General features: G+C 41.6%; 1 protein-coding gene across 4 annotated transcripts in view; it reads left to right on the top strand.

Annotated features, from left to right (window-relative positions):
- SORT1 (sortilin 1) overlaps positions 1 to 15,257 on the top strand; it is a 70,120-nt gene extending 54,863 nt beyond the window's left edge. For 2 of the 4 annotated variants that reach the window (XM_074262895.1, XM_074262896.1), the window contains exons 9-20: positions 1,858 to 2,002; positions 2,532 to 2,687; positions 5,404 to 5,510; positions 6,895 to 6,997; positions 7,322 to 7,490; positions 8,159 to 8,349; positions 9,659 to 9,848; positions 11,052 to 11,168; positions 11,638 to 11,758; positions 13,401 to 13,507; positions 13,884 to 14,007; positions 14,217 to 15,257. In XM_074262895.1, the coding sequence (XP_074118996.1) occupies positions 1,858 to 2,002; positions 2,532 to 2,687; positions 5,404 to 5,510; positions 6,895 to 6,997; positions 7,322 to 7,490; positions 8,159 to 8,349; positions 9,659 to 9,848; positions 11,052 to 11,168; positions 11,638 to 11,758; positions 13,401 to 13,507; positions 13,884 to 14,007; positions 14,217 to 14,231 (1,545 nt within the window). In that variant the 3' untranslated portion in view covers positions 14,232 to 15,257. The remainder of the gene's footprint in view (positions 1 to 1,857; positions 2,003 to 2,531; positions 2,688 to 5,403; positions 5,511 to 6,894; positions 6,998 to 7,321; positions 7,491 to 8,158; positions 8,350 to 9,658; positions 9,849 to 11,051; positions 11,169 to 11,637; positions 11,759 to 13,400; positions 13,508 to 13,883; positions 14,008 to 14,216) is intronic. The other 2 variants (XM_074262899.1, XM_074262897.1) reach the window with 1 other exon arrangement.
- The last annotated feature ends 4,091 nt before the right edge of the window (positions 15,258 to 19,348 follow it).

Below are 19,348 nucleotides of genomic sequence, written 5' to 3'. Positions count from 1 at the left end.
ATAAGGTACCAACAAATAATAGATACAGTCCAAAAAATTTTAAAAAACAAAACAAAACACAAGACTCTCTCTCCAAAAGAGTTAAGTTAAAAGATAGAAACCAAATATTTTATTAAAAATTAATATTAAGTTGCCATATTTTTTTGCATGAGAATTTGGCCAATAAAGGTTGTATGGGTTGCACTCAAATGGTACTGTCCCAGTAAGGTAATTAAGAATTTCAATGAATACAAACTTCAATGAATACATTATGTTGACCCAAAAGAGCATAAGCTATGACATCACATTTTGAAAATTTGAAGGGACTATAGTGACCATCTAGCATGTTTCCTCAGAAAAATTTCTTTTACAACATATCCAACCTTTGTTTAAAGACTTCCAGTGGAAGGGAGGAGTGCCCCAGTTCCCAAGATAATCCATTCTGGTTTTGGACAGCTCTAATTATTAGGAAGTTTTTCCTTGCAAGCAGCTTAAATATGGCATTATACTGATTGCTAGTGATTCAGAGACTAAGCAAACAGCCAAGGAGCTTAAAGATAGAATACTACATTTGCACAGATAAATAAGTTAAAGATCACTTTGGGGTAACAGAAGCGTTCTAACTGATTGGGAGCTCAGTAGAAGATACCATCAGAGTTGAACCTTGAAGTCAGGTGAAGATTTCCAAAGGCATGGGGACCAGGTTTTGCACTAAAGCAGGGCGAGGAAGGAGAGGAGAGGAGATTGGGAAGGAATTTCAGTTGCCATTATAAATCATTTACAGGCAGATGATAAGATCTGAGGTGTGACTGTCTCTGCTGAGTTGAATTAGTGTGTGTGTCAGTGAGGATTAAGGAAGCTGATGATTCACTGTGCTGAAGTGACATTGACATGTATATTGAAATTCCCAAGTAGATTTTTGGGGAAGAGAAGAAGATTGAACTTGAGAAAGGAGAAAGAATCTCCCTCTGGGACATTGTTGCAGGGAGGATCTCGGATAAGCTGTTGAAAATGGGCAGAGTGTATCCCAAAGAAGGAAAGACTGCGTGTTGAAGGCAGGAGGAATGTTAGCAGTCTCATGAGAGAGTTAAAGTGTGTCTGCTCCTTCTGGCTTAGTAGGTTGGAATTAGGAGGAAAAGTATACCTGATAGCAGAGAGGGAAAGCCGATGCCCTGTTTTCTTGAACACAGGGAAACCTGACCACCCCAGAAGGGGAAAGCAGTGTGAGAGGACATGGTCTAAGATAAAGAAAAGTATGTTAACAATAAAATGGGAGTTAGTTAGAGAGGCCATAAGAAAGAAGGCAGAATATTGGGGGCAGGGGAAACATTGCAAAAGAGGGATTTCATTCTGGGTTTCAGTTCCAAATCACAGGCATTAGAAGAATGCTTTAGGATGGGAGATTAGTATTGTTTGGTTGATAAAGAAGATCTTGAGACTGCTCTTCAGTATCCTGGATGCTCTGCTCTGGATGCTCTCCAGCTTGTCAGTGTCCTTCCAGTGTCCATGGTGCCCCTGACTGAGCGCAGTGCTCCAGCTGTGGTCTGACCAGGGTCCGGTACAGCAGAACACCCTTCCTCTCGTCATGGGCTATGCCTGCCTTTGCAAACACATTAGCATTTTTGTCTGCTGTGGTATCCCATTGACTTTTATTGAACTGCAGTTTACCAAAACTCCTAGATCTTTTCCCAAACATGATGCTGTGGATTACTGTGCTACTGCTCATTTTTCTGATTGCTGATTTTTCAGGTTACTGATTTTACCCCCATAAGGTCATTCATTGTTTATCTGAATGAATGGGAGATTGCTGACTTTATTGTCTGTGTGCATATGTGTGCATGTGTGGGGTTGAAGAATAATTGTTTCCCTTTTTTGCAGGGTGCAACAAGAAGGATCCATGTTTCCACAGATGAAGGAGAGACGTGGAGTATGGCTCAGCTACCTTCTGTGGGACAGGAACAGTTCTACTCTATTTTAGCAGCGAATGATGATATGGTGTTCATGCATGTCGATGAACCTGGAGGTGAGCTCATGTTCATTGCATGTTCTTCAACATGTTACTATCTCTGTTCAAAGCCAAACTTTTTTATAACTTTGCTGCAGTGGGTATGGATTTGTGATTTGATTGGGAACTTCTTTGTGAAATACGGTCTTAGAGAGGGCTGCCTGGGCTGCCTCTGGTCACATGGCTTATTTGTGCAGAAACAGGGCTTGAGCTTATTCTGTCTGAATTCTGAGGCCAGCTGTCCGTGTCCTTCTCAGTGCCGCCTCTCAGCTTCGCGCGTGTTGATGGTTCTTTCCTACTTACATTCCATCAAAGAAACGTGCTGGCTTCTCTTTTTAAAAAACCACCCAGCACCTGGCATGACACTGTGATGTTCATCTCTCTGGGAACACAGAGGCTTAGAAGGAAACTTCCTGACCCTAGTGCCATGTGGTACAAAAACCCTTTACATCTCAGCGTCAGCAAGGGGAAGACATCCCCAGTGTTTGCCATCAGTGGCCTGTTTTCCCTGATATTCTTTTCTGAGAGTTGGTTCTGTTGGTTTCAGATACTGGATTTGGCACAATCTATATCTCAGATGATCGAGGCATTGTTTATTCCAAATCACTGGAGCGGCACCTTTATACTACGACAGGAGGGGACACAGACTTCACCAACGTGACGTCCCTTCGTGGAGTCTACATGACCAGCGTCCTCTCTGAAGGTCGGTTATCTCCCTGGGCACACTTCTTGGGTACCTTGCTGTGTCAGGGAAAGATCTAGCTTTGTGGGATGGACTCTCTAATTCCCTCAATTCTAAAGAATCTTAGCTGATATGACAAGACTCTGAAGGATCTTTAACTCGGGTTTATAAGTCTGCTCCCTATTGTTGCAGCCATGAGTATTCTGGGCCTCTGTCCGTCTGAAGCAGGGTTTGCCTGAGAGGCTCAGGCAGATGGGGAAGTGGGCAGAGCTGGACCAAAGGAAAAGATTTGTCTGGGGCTGTCACATCGAGAGCCCGGGAGGACTTAGGACGGAACCAGCCTGACTGATCCCACCACAGCCTTTTGGAAGATGGCTATGGGATGGAGAGGAGACAAGACCCAGTGACTCCTCAGATTTTAAATCTCAAGTCTTTCAACATACAAATTTGTATACAGCAAAACTAAAAGCCAGGAAACCAAATCCGCTGCTGCTTGTTAAGTTGTTTCAGCTGTGCCAACTTTTCATGACCCCATTTGAGGTTTTCTTGACAAAGATGCTGGAGTGGTTTACTGTTTCCTTCTCCAGTTCATTTGATAGATGGGGAAATTCAGGCAAACAGGATTAAGTGATTTGCCCAAGGTCACATAGCTAGCAAGTGTTTGAGACCAGATTTGAACTGGGGAAAATGAGCCTTCCTGACTCTAGACCTGGTTCTCTCTCTATTGCACCACCCTGCTGCCCCTCAGACGTTATTAGATACTTACTACTTACCCAGAACAATGGTAGAGACAAAAATCAAATGGACCCTGCCCTTAAGAAGCTTAAATTGTATTGGCAGAAACAAATGTGCATATGGACAGTAAATTTGATTAGATGGCAGTAGCAGCTGGGGATTATGAAAAGCCCCACGTAGGAGCTGGATGGGAAGGGGGATTCTCAGAAGGTGAGTAGAAGTGGCTCCTGGTGTGGGGAGAGGCACAGAGATGGCTTGGTGAGTTTGGGGGCCCCGGTTGACTTGTCTGGCTGGAAGTTGGAGTACAAGAAGAAGAGGATGTGCTGAAGTCAGCATGAGAAGGATTTTGCAGGTTATCCCAGAGGGATCAAGACCCACTGCAGCTTTTTGAATGTGGGAGTGACATAATCCTGTGCTTTGTACCCCCCCTATATCCTCTGCCGATAGGGAAGAATGTGAATGGGGGATACCCAATGTGCTGTCAGGCTCAGTTAATATATTAGTTTTCCTGAAGTGTTCTCCCACCCTCTCCCCTTTTTAGTCTTTGTCCCAAAGAGATAGTCCCTGGGTAGGAAGAAAAGAAAGGAATGTATTTGTGAATAAAGGTGTTATCAAAAGAAAAGATACCAATAAAAATTATAAAAATAAAAAAAGGAAATTAAAAAAAAGGAAAATAATTGGCAAGTGTGTGTGTGTATAGGACAGATTGCCAAGGAGAGCCAGTAATCAGTAACCAGTAACCAGTGCTACATTAATCCTTGTAAAAGGCAAGAAGGCCAGGCCTTAGAACAGTGATTAGAGGAAAGGGGAACAGATGGAAAAGATACAGCAAAAAGATTGGGCCAAACAAAGAGCATTTGTGGCTTCGGGGTTCCTAGGTGACAGGGAGGAGGCAGGCTGCCACAGCAGGCATAGGGAAACCTCCTTATCCCCTCTCCTCTACTAGGCATACAAGGCCTCCTCCACACCAGCTTTCCTCATCTCTCCTCCCTAGGGGAAGCTTGACACAAGTCCTCCAGCCCCAGTCACACCCACTCCACTAAAGGTAGTTCTGGCCCTGGCCCCAGGTAGATTCCAGCAAGTCCAGCCTCTTCTGCTTCTCAGGCCTTCTTTTCTCCTTTCCTTGAACTCTGTTCTTCCCATGCAGCCTTCCTGCTTACCTGCCCTTTCACTGGCTTTTTCTCCATTGATTCACACTCACTCTCTCCTTATTTCTCCCTCTTTTTTTCCTTTCTATATAAAGCCTTTTCCTACTACCCAGACTGCTTTCCTCCCCCAAAAAACAAATTATCTACCATGTTGTCTGTGTATTTTGTATATGCTTATACCCTTTGCACATTGTTTCCCCAGGGAAAATATAAACAAAGGGTCTCATTTTTTTCTTTCTGTCCCCAGTGTTTGGCTTGGTATCTGGCATATAGTAGGTACTTAGTGTGTGTTTATTGATGGATGGAAATAAAAATCAGAACTTTGATAAGACAGGATGAAAGGCAGTAGGAGAAGACTGCAATTTGTTTAAATTTGTAAATTTGCAATAATAACTAGCCCCAGGGAGTCTTTAGAGCCCATTAAATGGTCCTTAGATCTGTCTGAATAAAGGTCACAGTGGTTTTCCTGGATGACTTTACCTCCAAGACAAGCATGAAGAAGGGCCATATATCTCTTTGTTTACTCAGGTTAGGATGGGAAGTGGAGGAAGATCTTTGGAGATCTTTTTATTCTGCCATTTGATTTCCTTTGGAAATTCATCATCCTGTAGTATTGAATAATTGAATAATAGAATAAATAGAATTTAATCATTAAAATTAATAATTAAAACAGAATTATGTTCACTTGCTAGTGAACATTTAATTAGTTAATATATATTGGGATCTAGAGTTTAAGGTACTCCAAAAGTTAAGAAGACCTCCATAAACTGTATTCTTTTTCAGAAGAAGAACTATAAGATGAACAAATTTGGGCACTTGGGCTGTTCATACAAAGTGTCGTTTTCCCCAATCAGATAATTCTATCCAGTCCATGATTACTTTTGACCAAGGAGGAAGATGGAAGCTCCTGAGGAAGCCTGAAAACAGCAAGTGTGACTCAACTGCTAAAAATAAAGAAGAGGTTTGTTTATTAAACTTTCTTTGTTCCCATGTTATATCACAGGCTGATCTCATCATACAGATTGGCAGAAGAAACTTGAAATCATTATTTTCACTATCTAATTAACTAGGAGCCACAATTTAAAATGGTGAATTTAGAGGTAAAAATACTTTAGCTGATGGAGAATAGAAACTCTGAAGAATGACTAAAAGCATTTGTAATTATTCATCTCATAAGGAAAGTAGTTGAAGGGTAACTATTTCTTCTATTGGTCTAATTGCAGTCTGTTCTTCTTTTGAGTCTGGCTCTTTCTTTTAAGTTTGTCTCATTCTGGGGTATAGATGTGTTTAGTTGAGTCAGTAACAACATACATTCTGTTCCTGTGGCAAATGGATGTGTTGGCAAACTAATGACGACAAGGTTTTAATATGAAAAGCTCAGGTGTCTGTCAAGATACTTCAAGGTTCTGCAAAATGTAGGAATATTTTGTCAAGTAAGAATAGTATAAAAATTGCTCCTCTCCTTCACCTCTGTAGCAGGGAAATCAATCAAATATTAAGCACCTGTTGTGTACTTTCAAGAACAGTAAATGGAAGAGACAGTTTTAGGAAAGAAGTCTAGAAGCCATCTACTCCCTGAGATCCCAGAAGTGGATACTTGGGTGTTGAGAGGCAAGAAAGGAAACGCCAAGCATCTGGTTTTTGATTCTGCAGATCTGAGTAAGGTCTTCTGACTTTATGAAATTTTCCTTCAAAAATGACCAGTTAAATGGTTTTTATTGGGGAGTCACTAGAGTTTACTACACAGGCAGTGAGATGGCTAGACGTTGCCTCGAAGATCACTCTTTCAGCTGAGTAAAGACTTGGAACAAGAGCCTCAGGTGATGAGAGCCTGCACCAGGGGGTGGCAGGGTCAGGGTAAGCCGGGAACAGACATACATAAGAGATGAAAGTGGGGTTAACAGGCCTTGAGGTTGTGAGCCTGAGAGCCTTGCTCCCCTGATGGGGGAAAGTGGATTCGTGTAGTTTGGGCCTTCCTGGGTGGAAGGTGTTCTTGGGACATCCAGTCTGAGGTGTCCAGTAGACAACTGGAGATGTAAGACTGGAGGTCAGCGGGGAGGATGGGCATGATGCCTGTGGTCCCATCGAAGCTAAAAAGAGTCCCAGACCTTCAAGTCTGAAGTCACGCTGCCTCCTAGCAGCTTCCTCAGGAGATTAATTATTTCCTGATTCCATTATTGTTCTCACTTTGTATATAGGCCCTAAAATGGCAAATTATATGCTTCTGAATGAGGGATATTTTATTGAAGGAGAAGTGAAATTCAAAGTTTTATTGAAAAAAGCTTTTGATACAGGATAATCTTTCAATCTCAACTGAAACCTCTTCTTCTGGTTTCTGTTTACAGTGCAGTCTCCACATCCATTCCTCCTACAGTATTTCCCAGAAGCTGAATGTTCCAATGGCACCCCTGTCAGAGCCCAATGCTGTGGGCATAGTCATTGCTCATGGTAAGAAGGAAGCTACAGGTACTGCACTCAACACTCTTCTAGGTTACTTTCTTCTTCTTTGCATTTCCTTGAAAAATACAGCTCTTGAGAGTGCTTTTCGCCTATATTCTAGGGTGATATTTCAGAAAAACAGTTTGTCGAGAACCTGGCCAGAGATTGCCGTGCTTTTCTACCCGTACCCACCTCTTAAATAGCCTACTGTTCTTTCTGGTCTCTTCTTTTCTGAGAAGAGATCAGATGAAGTTCATTCAGAATTGCTGGCAATAGGACTCTTTCTGTTTCCTGCCGGGCTGTGCTCACGAGAAGGGGTGGGTTGTGTTGCAGGTAGTGTGGGAGATGCCATCTCCGTGATGATCCCGGACGTTTACATCACCGATGATGGGGGCTACTCCTGGTCTAAGATGCTGGAGGGACCTCACTATTATACCATCCTGGATTCGGGGGGCCTGATCGTGGCCATTGAGCACAGCCGCCATCCTATCAATGTGATTAAGTATGCATGAGCTCCACTCCACTCACACTGTCCCCGGATAGGGTGGATATGGGGATGGTGCCCAGTCTGGAGGCGGGAGGGCACAGGAGGGCACAGTCTGGCTAAGGTCAGACTTCAGAGCCGGCAGAACATCAGGGAGGGCTCCTCGAAGGCGCTGCCGGCATATCGACTCTGAATAAAGGTCATTTCTTGTCTTTTCTTCCTTGCTCTTTCCAGTCCCCTAAGAGTTTTTATCACTTTCCTCAACATTCTTACCCTTCTGCCTTAGGATATTATGAAGCTATTCAAGCAATCTAAATTGGAAATAAATGTTCCAAGTGCTAAGTTATGATGAAATAATTTATATTTGTTTTTGGAGCCCATCCTTCCTTTAGGCCATGACTACCTGCCCTCACTCTCCCTTTTTCATTAAGAGAATTTTTCTGGACCTTCTTCACTCTAACCTTCCTTGTAGAGGAATCACTGAATGAACCCCCTGTTCCTCTCCCATTAACTGTGGGCAGCAAGAGTGGAGTTGGCAGACAAACAAGCCTCTGCCCAGCTTGAGCTGCTTCCCCCAATTTGGGGCCTGCTCGCCTAAGGTGGCTTCTCAGTGTTACCCATCTGTATTGGATTCTGTTGTTAATGTTCAGAACCGCCATTATAACTCTCGATTAATGTACGTTTAGGTTCTCCACGGATGAAGGACAGTGCTGGAACAAATACCAATTTTCCAAAGAACCCATTTATTTCACTGGTCTTGCATCTGAGCCTGGAGCTAAGTCTATGAATATCAGTATTTGGGGTTTCACGGAATCTTTCTTGTCCCAGAAATGGGTCTCCTACACCATCGATTTTAAAGACATCCTTGTCAGGAACTGTGAGTGTTTCCTGTCTCTTCCCTGTCTAATTAGCCCATCTGGCCAGGGGGGATGGAGTAGGGGTGGGGAGAAACAAGTAACTAGTAGGAACTAACCTTTGAGAAGAAAGAAGTCACCTGAGTCTCCAAGCAGTGTTTTCTCAAAACAAAATGGAAAAAAAGTTTCAATTAATTGTTAGCATGTCAGAAGAAATTGCTGCTTTGCCTTGTGAGCTTTTCAGCAATTTGTGTGATTGCCATAGTTGGATGTGTGAGAAGAGATTCTGAACATTTCAGTCATTTTCATAGAGAGCTTTGATTTAGTTGCTCTGTCCACAGGACGGACTCCAGAACAGGAGCTTGGCGGGCTTGAAGCTTCCTGATTTGGGAACATATTTAGATCAGCCTCCAAGGGCTGCATCTTTAGGCAAGTGTCTCAGCAGGTGACAGGAGGGCTTCAAGAATGAACCGGACTGATGAGTGATGTGGATTGTTGGCAGGAGATGAGACAGCTTGTTTGATAGCTGGTAGTCGAATCCCTCATCAGGAAGATTATCAGATTCTAAGCCTGACCATTGATAAGATATTTTTTTATCCAGTCTCTCAGAATCCGAGGTCAGTCATTGCACAGAGGCCCAAGACTCTCTAGTTTTATTGTTGCTTAAAGATTGATTTAGCATCCATGAGTCATTCTGCTCTAAATTCATTAAATAGACTGTGGGAAGTGATTTAGAAGCTTTTCCTAGAATAGATAGCTAAAATGTGACCATCCTACAAAAGCATTTAAGTTAAATTGGTGCTAGATTAGCAGTTTCACGTACAAGATGATCACACTATCCCACTGTCATCAGGACATGGCCTTTGGAGTCGTTCTAGTAGTGGCCACAGATTATTCTGAGCCTTGGATTGTCTCTTCCCAATCCCCCTACGATCTGCAGCACACGTTTGCAAAATGATTGACCAAGGTTAGAGATGTAGACCCAGCTCCTCCTCTGTACTCCTAACTCTCTCTGCTTAGAAGCCGACATATACTAGGATTGGACTCATAGTCTTTGCCTTATTTACACTTTGTTCTAACAATCAAATCACCTGCCCCTAAAGTGAAAAGAGAATCAATTCTGCACTCCAGGAGCTTAGCCCACATTGAGGGCACAAATATGAACATTTGCAAATAAATGGAAATCTGGTGGAAACAAATGGAGACTCCAGATTTTTCAAAGGGTTCTGTTTTCACCCCAAAGAGAAGCTGAGTTTCCCCCGCTCCCCCTTCTGCTGCTGTACATCACAAGGTTCCATCTCTTCCTTCCCAACTCTTCTGTCCTTTCCTCAGGTGAAGAGAAGGACTATACCATCTGGCTGGCTCACTCTACAGACCCTGGAGACCATGATGATGGGTGTATCCTGGGCTACAAAGAGGAGTACCTGCGCCTACGGAAGTCCTCAGTCTGTCACAATGGTCGAGATTACATGGTGACCAAACAGCCTTCCGTCTGCACCTGCACCCTAGAGGATTTTCTCTGGTAGACATAACCTTGTTTCTGTGCGGCCTGCCTTTCCCCTTTCTGGCATGCAAACAGAGGAGGGGTCGCTTCCCCTTTGCTGCCTCTGATTTAACAGATCTATTTGTATCTGAGAAAATGTAAATATTTTTTCCAGTGTTTGTGTATCTTTCCCAAAGTGGCCGAGTTGCTATTTGTAGAGCAGATGCCTCATAGACACAGGAAATGGAGAGACAGAGGAAGTAAGAAGTTTCCACCGACTGAGTGAGGTTGAGGCAGGGCCGGGAACTTCGTTCAGTAATTTGGGAAAAAAATGAAAAGAGAACGAACCCAAAAATCTGTAGAAAATACCAGGAAAAAATCCCTAGGAAAATGGGCCTGTGGCACCTGAGCCTCAGAGGGAAGAGGTAGAGCCAGAGGTGACGGAAGCCTCCCTGCTCTTCTAGGCTGTCACTGGGCGGGCATTTCTCTCCTTCCATGCAGATGCCATTGACTACATTGACTGGTTTCTACTCAACTTGGAAATAGTCTCACTGTTTTCTTTTTCCATAGACTGACTTATAAGTACCACCCAGATAATTACCAAAGGGACTGGAGATTCATTTTTGTTGCCTTAATTAACAGTGCTAAAAATACCTTTTTTGAAATATTTTTTTGGAAACCTAAAAGTTCCAGCCATGCCGTTGGAAGGAAAAAAAATTTTCCCCCAAAAAATGTGGTCATAGAAATGTGGAAAACAGCCAACATTCTGCTTTAAAATACCAGTGTGCCCCTTAATGAAGATTTCCTGCTTAACTACTTCTTTCTTGTGTGGGTATTCCATCAGCCCATTATAATTCAGAATTGCCCGACTTAGTCCCTTGGTCCTTGTTGACCTTGTAAGAAATCTTGCCAGCTCACTTTGAGGTGCTTGGCTAAAGTGGTGGCTGTTGTATCTTGGTGCTTCTCATATCCATTCCAGTCATTTCTTCTAAAGAGGCTGAAAGTTTCCTTTTTGTTTTGTTTTTTAAGGAAAAAAAACTTCCAAAGGGATTGCAGATGTTCTCCCAGATTCTTCTTCTAGAGAAACAGGAATAGGGTGTTGTTATTCTCTCTTGCTTCCCTCCTCCCTCCCTGTTAAAAAAAAAAAAAAAAAAAAAAAAAAAACCAACTGTCCCGTTGTTGACTGTTTATTTCTTTCCATAGAACTTTGGATGGCTCTCTTATTTATTTTGTCTGTTACAGTGATTTTGGCTACTTTCGTCCAGAAAATGATTCCAAGTGTGTGGAACAACCGGAATTGAAGGGCCATGATCTGGAGTTCTGTCTATATGGGAGAGAAGAGCATTTGACAACAAAAGGGTAAAGTGGATGCATCCAGAATGAATGATTTGCATTTCAAAGTAAAAGGTACTAAGATTAAACCCATAATCTTAGTCTCATTTTACACCTGTTCTAACAGCCAAATGACCCACCCCTGAAGTGAAGAGCCCTTGTTATCCACACAACAGTTTCGAATTTTTTTAAAGCTCCCTAGCCCAGGAGAGGCCTACAGTCCTTTGGCTTTCTCTGGTATTAGGTATTTTCCCCAGGGGAATATGTCTTTGGCACAGGAAGGTGAGCAAAGAACAGTCCAGGATTCTAGTTCTTCATGGGCTTCAAAGTGAGAAGTCCTAGCAAGGATACTGTCAGGATGCTAAAACCAAAGGATTATATGGGACCTTAAAACTTTGGGGTGGCTGCTAAGGGTTTAACTTCCCCTGAATGAGTAAGAGCACCAGGAACACACCCTTCATTTCTTTCTGTCAGAGCTCCTCTTTTTAAATTTCAGGTACCGGAAAATTCCTGGAGACAAATGTCAAGGGGGTATGAGTCCAGACCGCCAGGAAAAAGACTTGAAAAAGAAGTGTACGAGCAGTTACTTGAGTCCAGACAAGCAGGTACCAATGGAGGTACTATCTCCTCCTTAGAAGGTCAGCCGTCCATTCACTGGATTGGGAATGCTCTTTAACTGGGCATTCTGCCCAGCAACTAAACATCTAGATTGCAAAATACATTGAACATGTATTGCAGCAGGGGGGAAAAAAAGCATTACAACATAAAGCGCAGAGATTAGTGAATTTATGGAACTCATTTGGGAAAAAGGAAGGCCCAAGAAGCTGGGGTCATAGAGGATCAAGTTACAGGGCACAGGGCCTATGCATAGAATGAACTGATCCAGATTTAGGCTCAGCTTACAGGCCTGATTAGTTTAGAACTGTAAATTTTCAGAGGAATTCTTTGACTGCAGATTGTGGAACAGTGAGAAGGGTCGGGTAATAAAAACCAAACAAAGTAGTATGATAACTGAGAAGGCAGGGAAATGGGTGGCGGCGAGTGACAAAACCCCCATCCACAGGAAAAGCTTGTCCCTGAATCACCTAATGTGCAGGTAGAAAATCGACATTCCCAACCAGGTACTGCGACATTAAGAAATTACAAAATAGCACACAGTGAGAGAAGAAGAAATTGGTTCCTACATAATGTTCCTACTTCCCAAGTAATATAATATGTGAAGATAACTCTAGCCTAAGTATAGAATCCCTAGCCTCAGTTCTCTAGTTGAACTCCCTCATTTTACACATGAAGCAATGTCAAGAAGTTAAAAAGTCTTGTCCAATGTCACATTGATTGAAAATAATATCACTAATAATATCTGGCCTCTGTTTAACACAAGATAGGATAGGGAGACATTACAGATGTTTATTAGACTGATGAGGTGCTAGCTCCCAATCTTGATGGTGGAGCCAAGATTCAGACTGGGGTCCTCAGCCTTGAGCTCTCACCCTGTGTCTACTCCCCAGTGAGACTCCAAATGACACTCCGTTGTGATGTAGTCCTAAGTCCCATCTACTTCCATGGCATTGCTTCTTTGACTTCACCACTTTTTAAATTATTTTTATTATAGCTTTTTATTTACAAGATATAATATGCATGGGTAATTTTTCAGCATTGGCAATTGCAAAACCTTTTGTTCCAACTTCTCCCCTTCTTCCCCCTGCCCCCCTGCCCTAGATGGCAGGTAGACCAATAATGTTAAATATGTTAAAGTATATGTTAAATACATAGTTATTTTGTTGCACAAGAAAAACCAGACTTAGAAATAAGGTAAAAATAACCTGAGAAGGAAAACAAAAATGCAAGCGGACAAAAAAAGGAGAGGAAATGCTCTGTAGTGGTTCACACTCATTTCCCAGAGTTCTTTTGCTGGGTGTAGCTGGTTCTCTTCATTATTGAACAAATGGAACTGATCTGGTTCATCTCATTGTTGAAGAGAGCCATTCTGATTCCACCACTTGAGGCCATTGTGCCAACAACCAGAAGCTGACAGGAATAGGTCTTATCTGGCTGCAGTTTGACCTAAGATATTGTCATCTTGCATGTTGCAGCTGCCAAGTCTGTGGGACAGTAGGGAATGTCTCTTCAGTTTAGTCCAGTTTTAGTAACTAGGATCACACTTTACAAAAAGGAAGAGCGAGATATATTTCATTGTTTAAATCTGCTCAAGAATATTCGTGACTATTAAAAGCATTTGTATGTTTTCTGTTTACCAAGAAATCTTCATCAAATTCTACTCCAATTATCCTGGCCATTGTGGGATTGATGTTGATCACAATCATAGCTGGAGTTCTCATTGTGAAGAAATACGTCTGCGGGGGCAGGTAAGGACCCTGGAGCAAAGAAAAGATGCTAATTCAAATGGAAAAAATAGCCAGAATATGGCTGATTGGCCATGAATAACCTGAGTGCATCCTTGAAATCAACACATGTAGAGTGATCTTGTTGAAGAATCTCAGCCAAATCTTTTTGTGATTTGTTCTGTTGAAGTATTATCAAGAATTTGTTAAGCACATATGGTGTTCTGGGCAGCGTGCTGACCAGTGAGTTTACATTCGAGAGTTTACATTCTAAGCATCTGAAAAATAGGTACAAAATCAATCATTGTAGGTGGATTGTGTTCCCTCTATGTTTGACCCATGACTTAAGAAGTCACGTCCCTACCTCAGCAGAACATTGACAGGGATTTTCTGTTCACAGGTTTTTGGTGCATAGATATTCAATTCTACAGCAGCATGCAGAAGCAAATGGTGTCGATGGAGTAGATAGTTTGGACACGGTCTCCCGTAACAATAAAAATACTTACCATGATGACTCGGATGAGGTAAGGCAATCTCTTGCTTATCTCAATAATGGGATTATCGGAGACATGGGCCAAGAGAGAGGCTACCAAAACACCAAACGTGGCTCTTGCCCTCCTGTTCAGCATAATGGAATAAGCTGTAAAGTGCTTAGTGGTGGCAAGACTTAGTGAACCCAGAAATTGAATGACTGCTCTCAAGACATGAAGTCTCGGTTTCTCTTTTTCCTCAGGACCTCCTAGAATAGTTGTTTGAAGGAGTTGGGACAGACAGGCTCAAGTGCTGGTGATGAATCTGCATTGCTTCCCATGATGCCTGTTTCTCTGATGTGGGGAACGTCTTTCCCAATATGAGGAACCCAGCTCCATTTTTTTGCTGCTTCCATCCAGACCCAAAGGACCTTCACAACAGAAATGCAAGACGGGGATGGGAAACCCCTAAGACTCTTCAGGATTCAATGCCTCTAAGAAAAGAAGTTCTTAAATAATTTCTTTTTATTTTAATTTGTCCTTCTGCTGAGGAGTGTGGTAGGGATTTTTTTTTAAAGGGAAATGAAATGGAGTTTGAAAGGAACATTTCACTAATGCTATTATTGCTGTATTTTTACATGGTGCCTACCTCAGGGTAGCTGCCAGCTCTAGCATAAACTCTCACATTGTGCTCCATGCCGTCATTGAGCTTTTACACAAAGCAGCTGCGAGAATGAGGATGGAGGCTGCAAAGACTGACATGGGCCTAACAGGTTTTCTCCATCTGGGGACAAAGCTGATCCAAGAACAGCAGGCACTAGCTCGGCACACAACTCCCCCCGGGATTTTACAGGGGCCATAGACCACAGTGGTTTTTATTTCCCCCATTTTCATCAGGCAATACCCTTATTTGTTGCTCTCTGAATTAAAACTGAGCCATGAGCTTCTGAAGTACTAAATCAGGAAAACTTAAAAGGGAAATATTCTTAATTGGGGGGGAGGGAAGGAATGGGATAGAGGGGGATATATTAGATTTAGAATCAAGTACAGAAGAAATTATTGTTCCTTTTGAAGCATTTGTCAGACATGCTTTGTATTATGTGTGTGCTAATAAGTTGCTGCAAAGTATGTATTTGATATGGTTGCTTGATTGGGTTAAATGATTTCTTCAAGAGCTAATTTTTTGAGTGAGCAGTGCAATCTCTGTAGGAGTAGGCATTGCTGTATTCCATTTCTTTCATTTTTGGCCCTTTGTACCTCATTGAACTATTCGGTTGAATTATAAATATATAAAAAAAAAAGCCTATTTGCTTTTGAGTTGCTGTTTATCCATCCATCAAGTTAGAACCAAGATTTTCAAACTTACAGGCTTTTAAAAAATGTATTCCTGGATTGCCCTCCTCATTTCTGTTCCTTATTCTGCCAAGCAATTTGCTAGCTCAAAATTTTGGCTATACCCTTGCCCATCTGGAACCTTGCTGCTTAGAAAACATCTTCTAGTCTAGAGGACAGAAGCTTTATGATACATTTAAAATTTGGGAGGGTAGGGAACTCTCCTTTTGATAATTTTTTTCACGATAATGAATTATGGAATTGCGGGTGGATTTTTTTCTCATATAAAGAAAAGTTGCAATCAGTTATGCTGATCATTTAAAATATTTGCTGTACATGGTACGGCATAATTAGTTCAGTTTATATGTACTGTGCCGGTCACAGTTTCTCAATTTCCTCATTTTCTCCTTTAACTGTAATTTGGAATTTTTCTGTCCTTAAAAACTGCTAATTTACTGCTAGGCCACAGTTGTGGTTAGGAAGTCGGTAAAGATTAAATGTGCCAAATTAATTTTTATTGACATGCATGAACAGATGGCTAAGTTCTCCATCATCAGCATGGATTAACAACAGCAGGGAAAAAGTAGGGAAGAAAAAATCCAGGAGACTTTGCAACTGCAGTAAAGTACACGAGTCAGGATTGTTTAGGAAGAAAATGAGACAGAAAGTTATCAGTTTTTATAAAGGGAGCTAGCATATCTATGTTAAGGCTAGAGAGCATCAGGCTTTTTAGGTGAAAAAAGGTTTTTAAATAACTTTAACTACTAAGTCATTCCAAAAATATACCCTATCTCAAATTAAAATATTTTCAACAATTCATCTCCTTCCTTTTCTTGCTTAAAACTGAGGCTCAGAAAACTTATTTATATTACATTTCCCTTCTCATTATATATTAAATTAAGAACTGGCACTATCTTCCCTTTAATATAAATGTTATTCACATATATAATGGAAAAGTTTTAATATTTTTATAAGACAGTAATACTGTCCATTTTTACGTTTTCATATGCAAAGCACTTACGAGGCATTCACATATCAAAGTCTGCATTCCTAAAATATGTGTGCTCCTAGGATTATTCCCATTTTGCAGGTGATAAAATTGAGACATAGAGTAATTTGCTAAAGATGAAACCGCAGTTAGGGGCAGAACTTGTTGCCATAGTCTTAAGATAACTTGGACATTTTACTTCACAAAGTCTAATGCTGAACATTTGTTGTTTTATCTTTAGCTTCAGATGACTATGGGTCTCTAGAAAAGGACTCGATGGTATTTCTTTTTGTGCCTGTACAGAGAATAATGCAGTGATACATCATCACCCAATTTGTTCCTTCCATTCTATTTTGCTAATTTGCTCAATTGGTGAGAGAACAGCCTTAGTGAAAAGTAGATCAAAAGTGCACTTCCCGTATGTACTATTTAACTTCTCTCTGCAGTTGCAACTTCATATCCCTTTCGATGCTTTTAGACAGATGTGGCATTCTTGTGCAGGCTGGAGAAAGTTGGTCCCGTAGTAGAAGCTATTACTTACTACTTGTAGGACAAAAAGGAGCTTAAGATCTGTGACCTCCTGATGCTGGATCAATAGCACTATCTTCCTTTCTAGACCTTGTAGTAGCGGGAGTTGTGACTTCTGAAACTTTCATTAATGGCATTTGCTGAAGAGAAGTTGGAAGTAAGTAGGACTGACCCCCAAGATCAACTGAGACCTTTAGTTTGGTAGGAAAGTTGTTCTCCCCCGAGAACCAGAAACATTTGCTTCAAGCAGTCATTTAGTCCGGTAGGAGACAGGTGTGAGGTTCAGAGATTTTAGAAAAGACTTTGGTGGAGTGGAATCCCTTAAAAGGAGTTCTGGGAGCATTGTTGTCTTCCGTCAGGTGGCCCCAGGTAGGCCCAGAAAATATTCTTGGTGAGTGTTGTGAGACTCTTCGGTGTCATTGATTTGTCTCCCGTTTCCCTCATCTTTCTAAGTTGGCCATTGACAAAGGTGACCTAGAGACTGCATCAGTAAGAATGCTGCTGTAGACACGAATCTGTGCACCATGATTTGTCCTCTGGTAGCTTTGGGCTGGAAGTCCTAGAAAAGTACAAGAAGCCTGCAGGCTTTCCTTCTTGAGCCAAGGACAGGCCGGACTAGCCCACAGGGCTGTCTCATGTCCTGAGAACCTGACATAGCAATAAATTGGGTTGTTTAAGCAGATCTCCTGAACACCAGCACCTCCCTTCTTCAGTCAAGCAAGTGAACACATGTGCTTCATCTCTCTAACAGAACCAAAGTTAGGATTTGCTGCATCCATCATCACTTACATGGCTTTCAGTCCCATCCTGCCATTGTCTCCTGGTAGCCAGCCAGTTTGAGGAGCCCTGTCCTGTCTTAGGGAATTGATAGCCATACCTACAAGCACTCCAGGGCTTTCTTCCCTGTGGAGGCGGACTGTCATAACAGGATCTTCTTGATTTCTCTTGTGTTACAATGAAACTATCAGAATTGAAATACTAACTTGGAATTATCCACAATAACTTTCTATGTTCATTTTTTCAAACTGGTACGTTCTTAATTGTCCTTGTTTATACATAGATCATAAAGCTGATCTGTACCTTTTATATATTATAAATACACACACATAAATGTGTGTCTATATATTTATGTGTGAATATATGTGTATACATATATATGGAAACACACAAACATATTAAAAACCTGTATATTTTACATAATAGTGATTTATTGACATGCCCCAAGATTTTAATGAAACTTCCATCTTTGGATTTTTGTCTGGTAACATAAACAGCTCCCTGGAAATTCAATCCACTTACCTTCTTTGGAAAGTCCAGGAGGACTCTCCTATTATTCAAATGGACAGGAATGATGAGAGTCTCCCTATGTCCGATGCCTGTGTCTGTTCCGTGTCTTCCAAAGCAAGTGGGGATGCCAGTTCCCCAACTGAGAGGCAGCTGCTTTTCTACTAAGGTGTAAGGTAGTACTGGAGATAGTGTCACCGCATGTACTCTCTTTTTCATTTTCTCTTCTCTCAGCACAGCCAATTGCATGTAGGGCAAATGATGTCCCAGTAACCCACATCTGTTACACAATAAAGCCATTACGTGTGCGCATGTGAGTGCGCACGCACACACACACACACACACACACACACACACTAAGCTCTTCCATATTTAGTATCTTCCAAGAAAGGGTCAAAAAGATTGAAATGAAACTCAAATTTCTTTAGCATTATGTAAATAAATCTGGATGTGTTTAACTTTGTACTGGTATTTTTCTGTATATTTGCAATATTTGGGTTAGAATAAAACAGAATGGACTTTGTGTTACCCGATCTATTGAGATGACTGGGCTACAGTTTGTTTGTTAAGATGGTTACTTTTCTAATTTCTCATCTTTAAACTCCCACTTTCTTTTGTTTTAGACCACAGGTGGTCGTTCCATCCCTGACTTCTTAGGGAGATGAGAACCCCCAAAATGAGGTGATCACGCCCCCCCCCACTTCTCAGCAGGGGAGATGAAAGCACTAAAAAGGAGATAATCATGCCCTCCCCTACATCTCAGGAAGGGAGATGAAAAGCACCAAAGAGAAGTGGAGATTTGCTAGCGGGTTTCTGGGTCAAAGGGCCTTATTAGAGACAAGTATGCACAAACCCATCAGCATGGGAGTTATTACACAAGCACATAGCAATAACGCAGAGGCTATTAGTGGTGACTCCCCACAGTCAGTGCAGACTCAATGTGGTGTAACAAACAGGAATTGTACATGCAAGTAGTGATATAACAAACAATATAAATCAACACGGTTTTGTAAAAGATTTCCAGAAGTCCTAGAAGGAGGGTATGTAAACATCAGTCTTACATACACCTTCTTCAGCAACCAAGAGATAGTTCTAGCCCTTTACATTTAAAGATTTAAAAAACTGGCAGCCAGAAGAGAGGCTACCTAAAAAACCAAATTGGTACTATCTTAGATCTGTCTTGGATTTATGGGAATGGGCATTTTCAGGGATTCTCTGGTTCTGGATGGGCAAAAGGAGCTTCCTTTAGCATTTTTTTTATAT

This window comes from Sminthopsis crassicaudata, chromosome 4 (genome assembly GCF_048593235.1).
Source record: "Sminthopsis crassicaudata isolate SCR6 chromosome 4, ASM4859323v1, whole genome shotgun sequence".
Taxonomy (NCBI): domain Eukaryota; kingdom Metazoa; phylum Chordata; class Mammalia; order Dasyuromorphia; family Dasyuridae; genus Sminthopsis; species Sminthopsis crassicaudata.
This window is presented reverse-complemented; position numbering and strand designations above follow the sequence as displayed.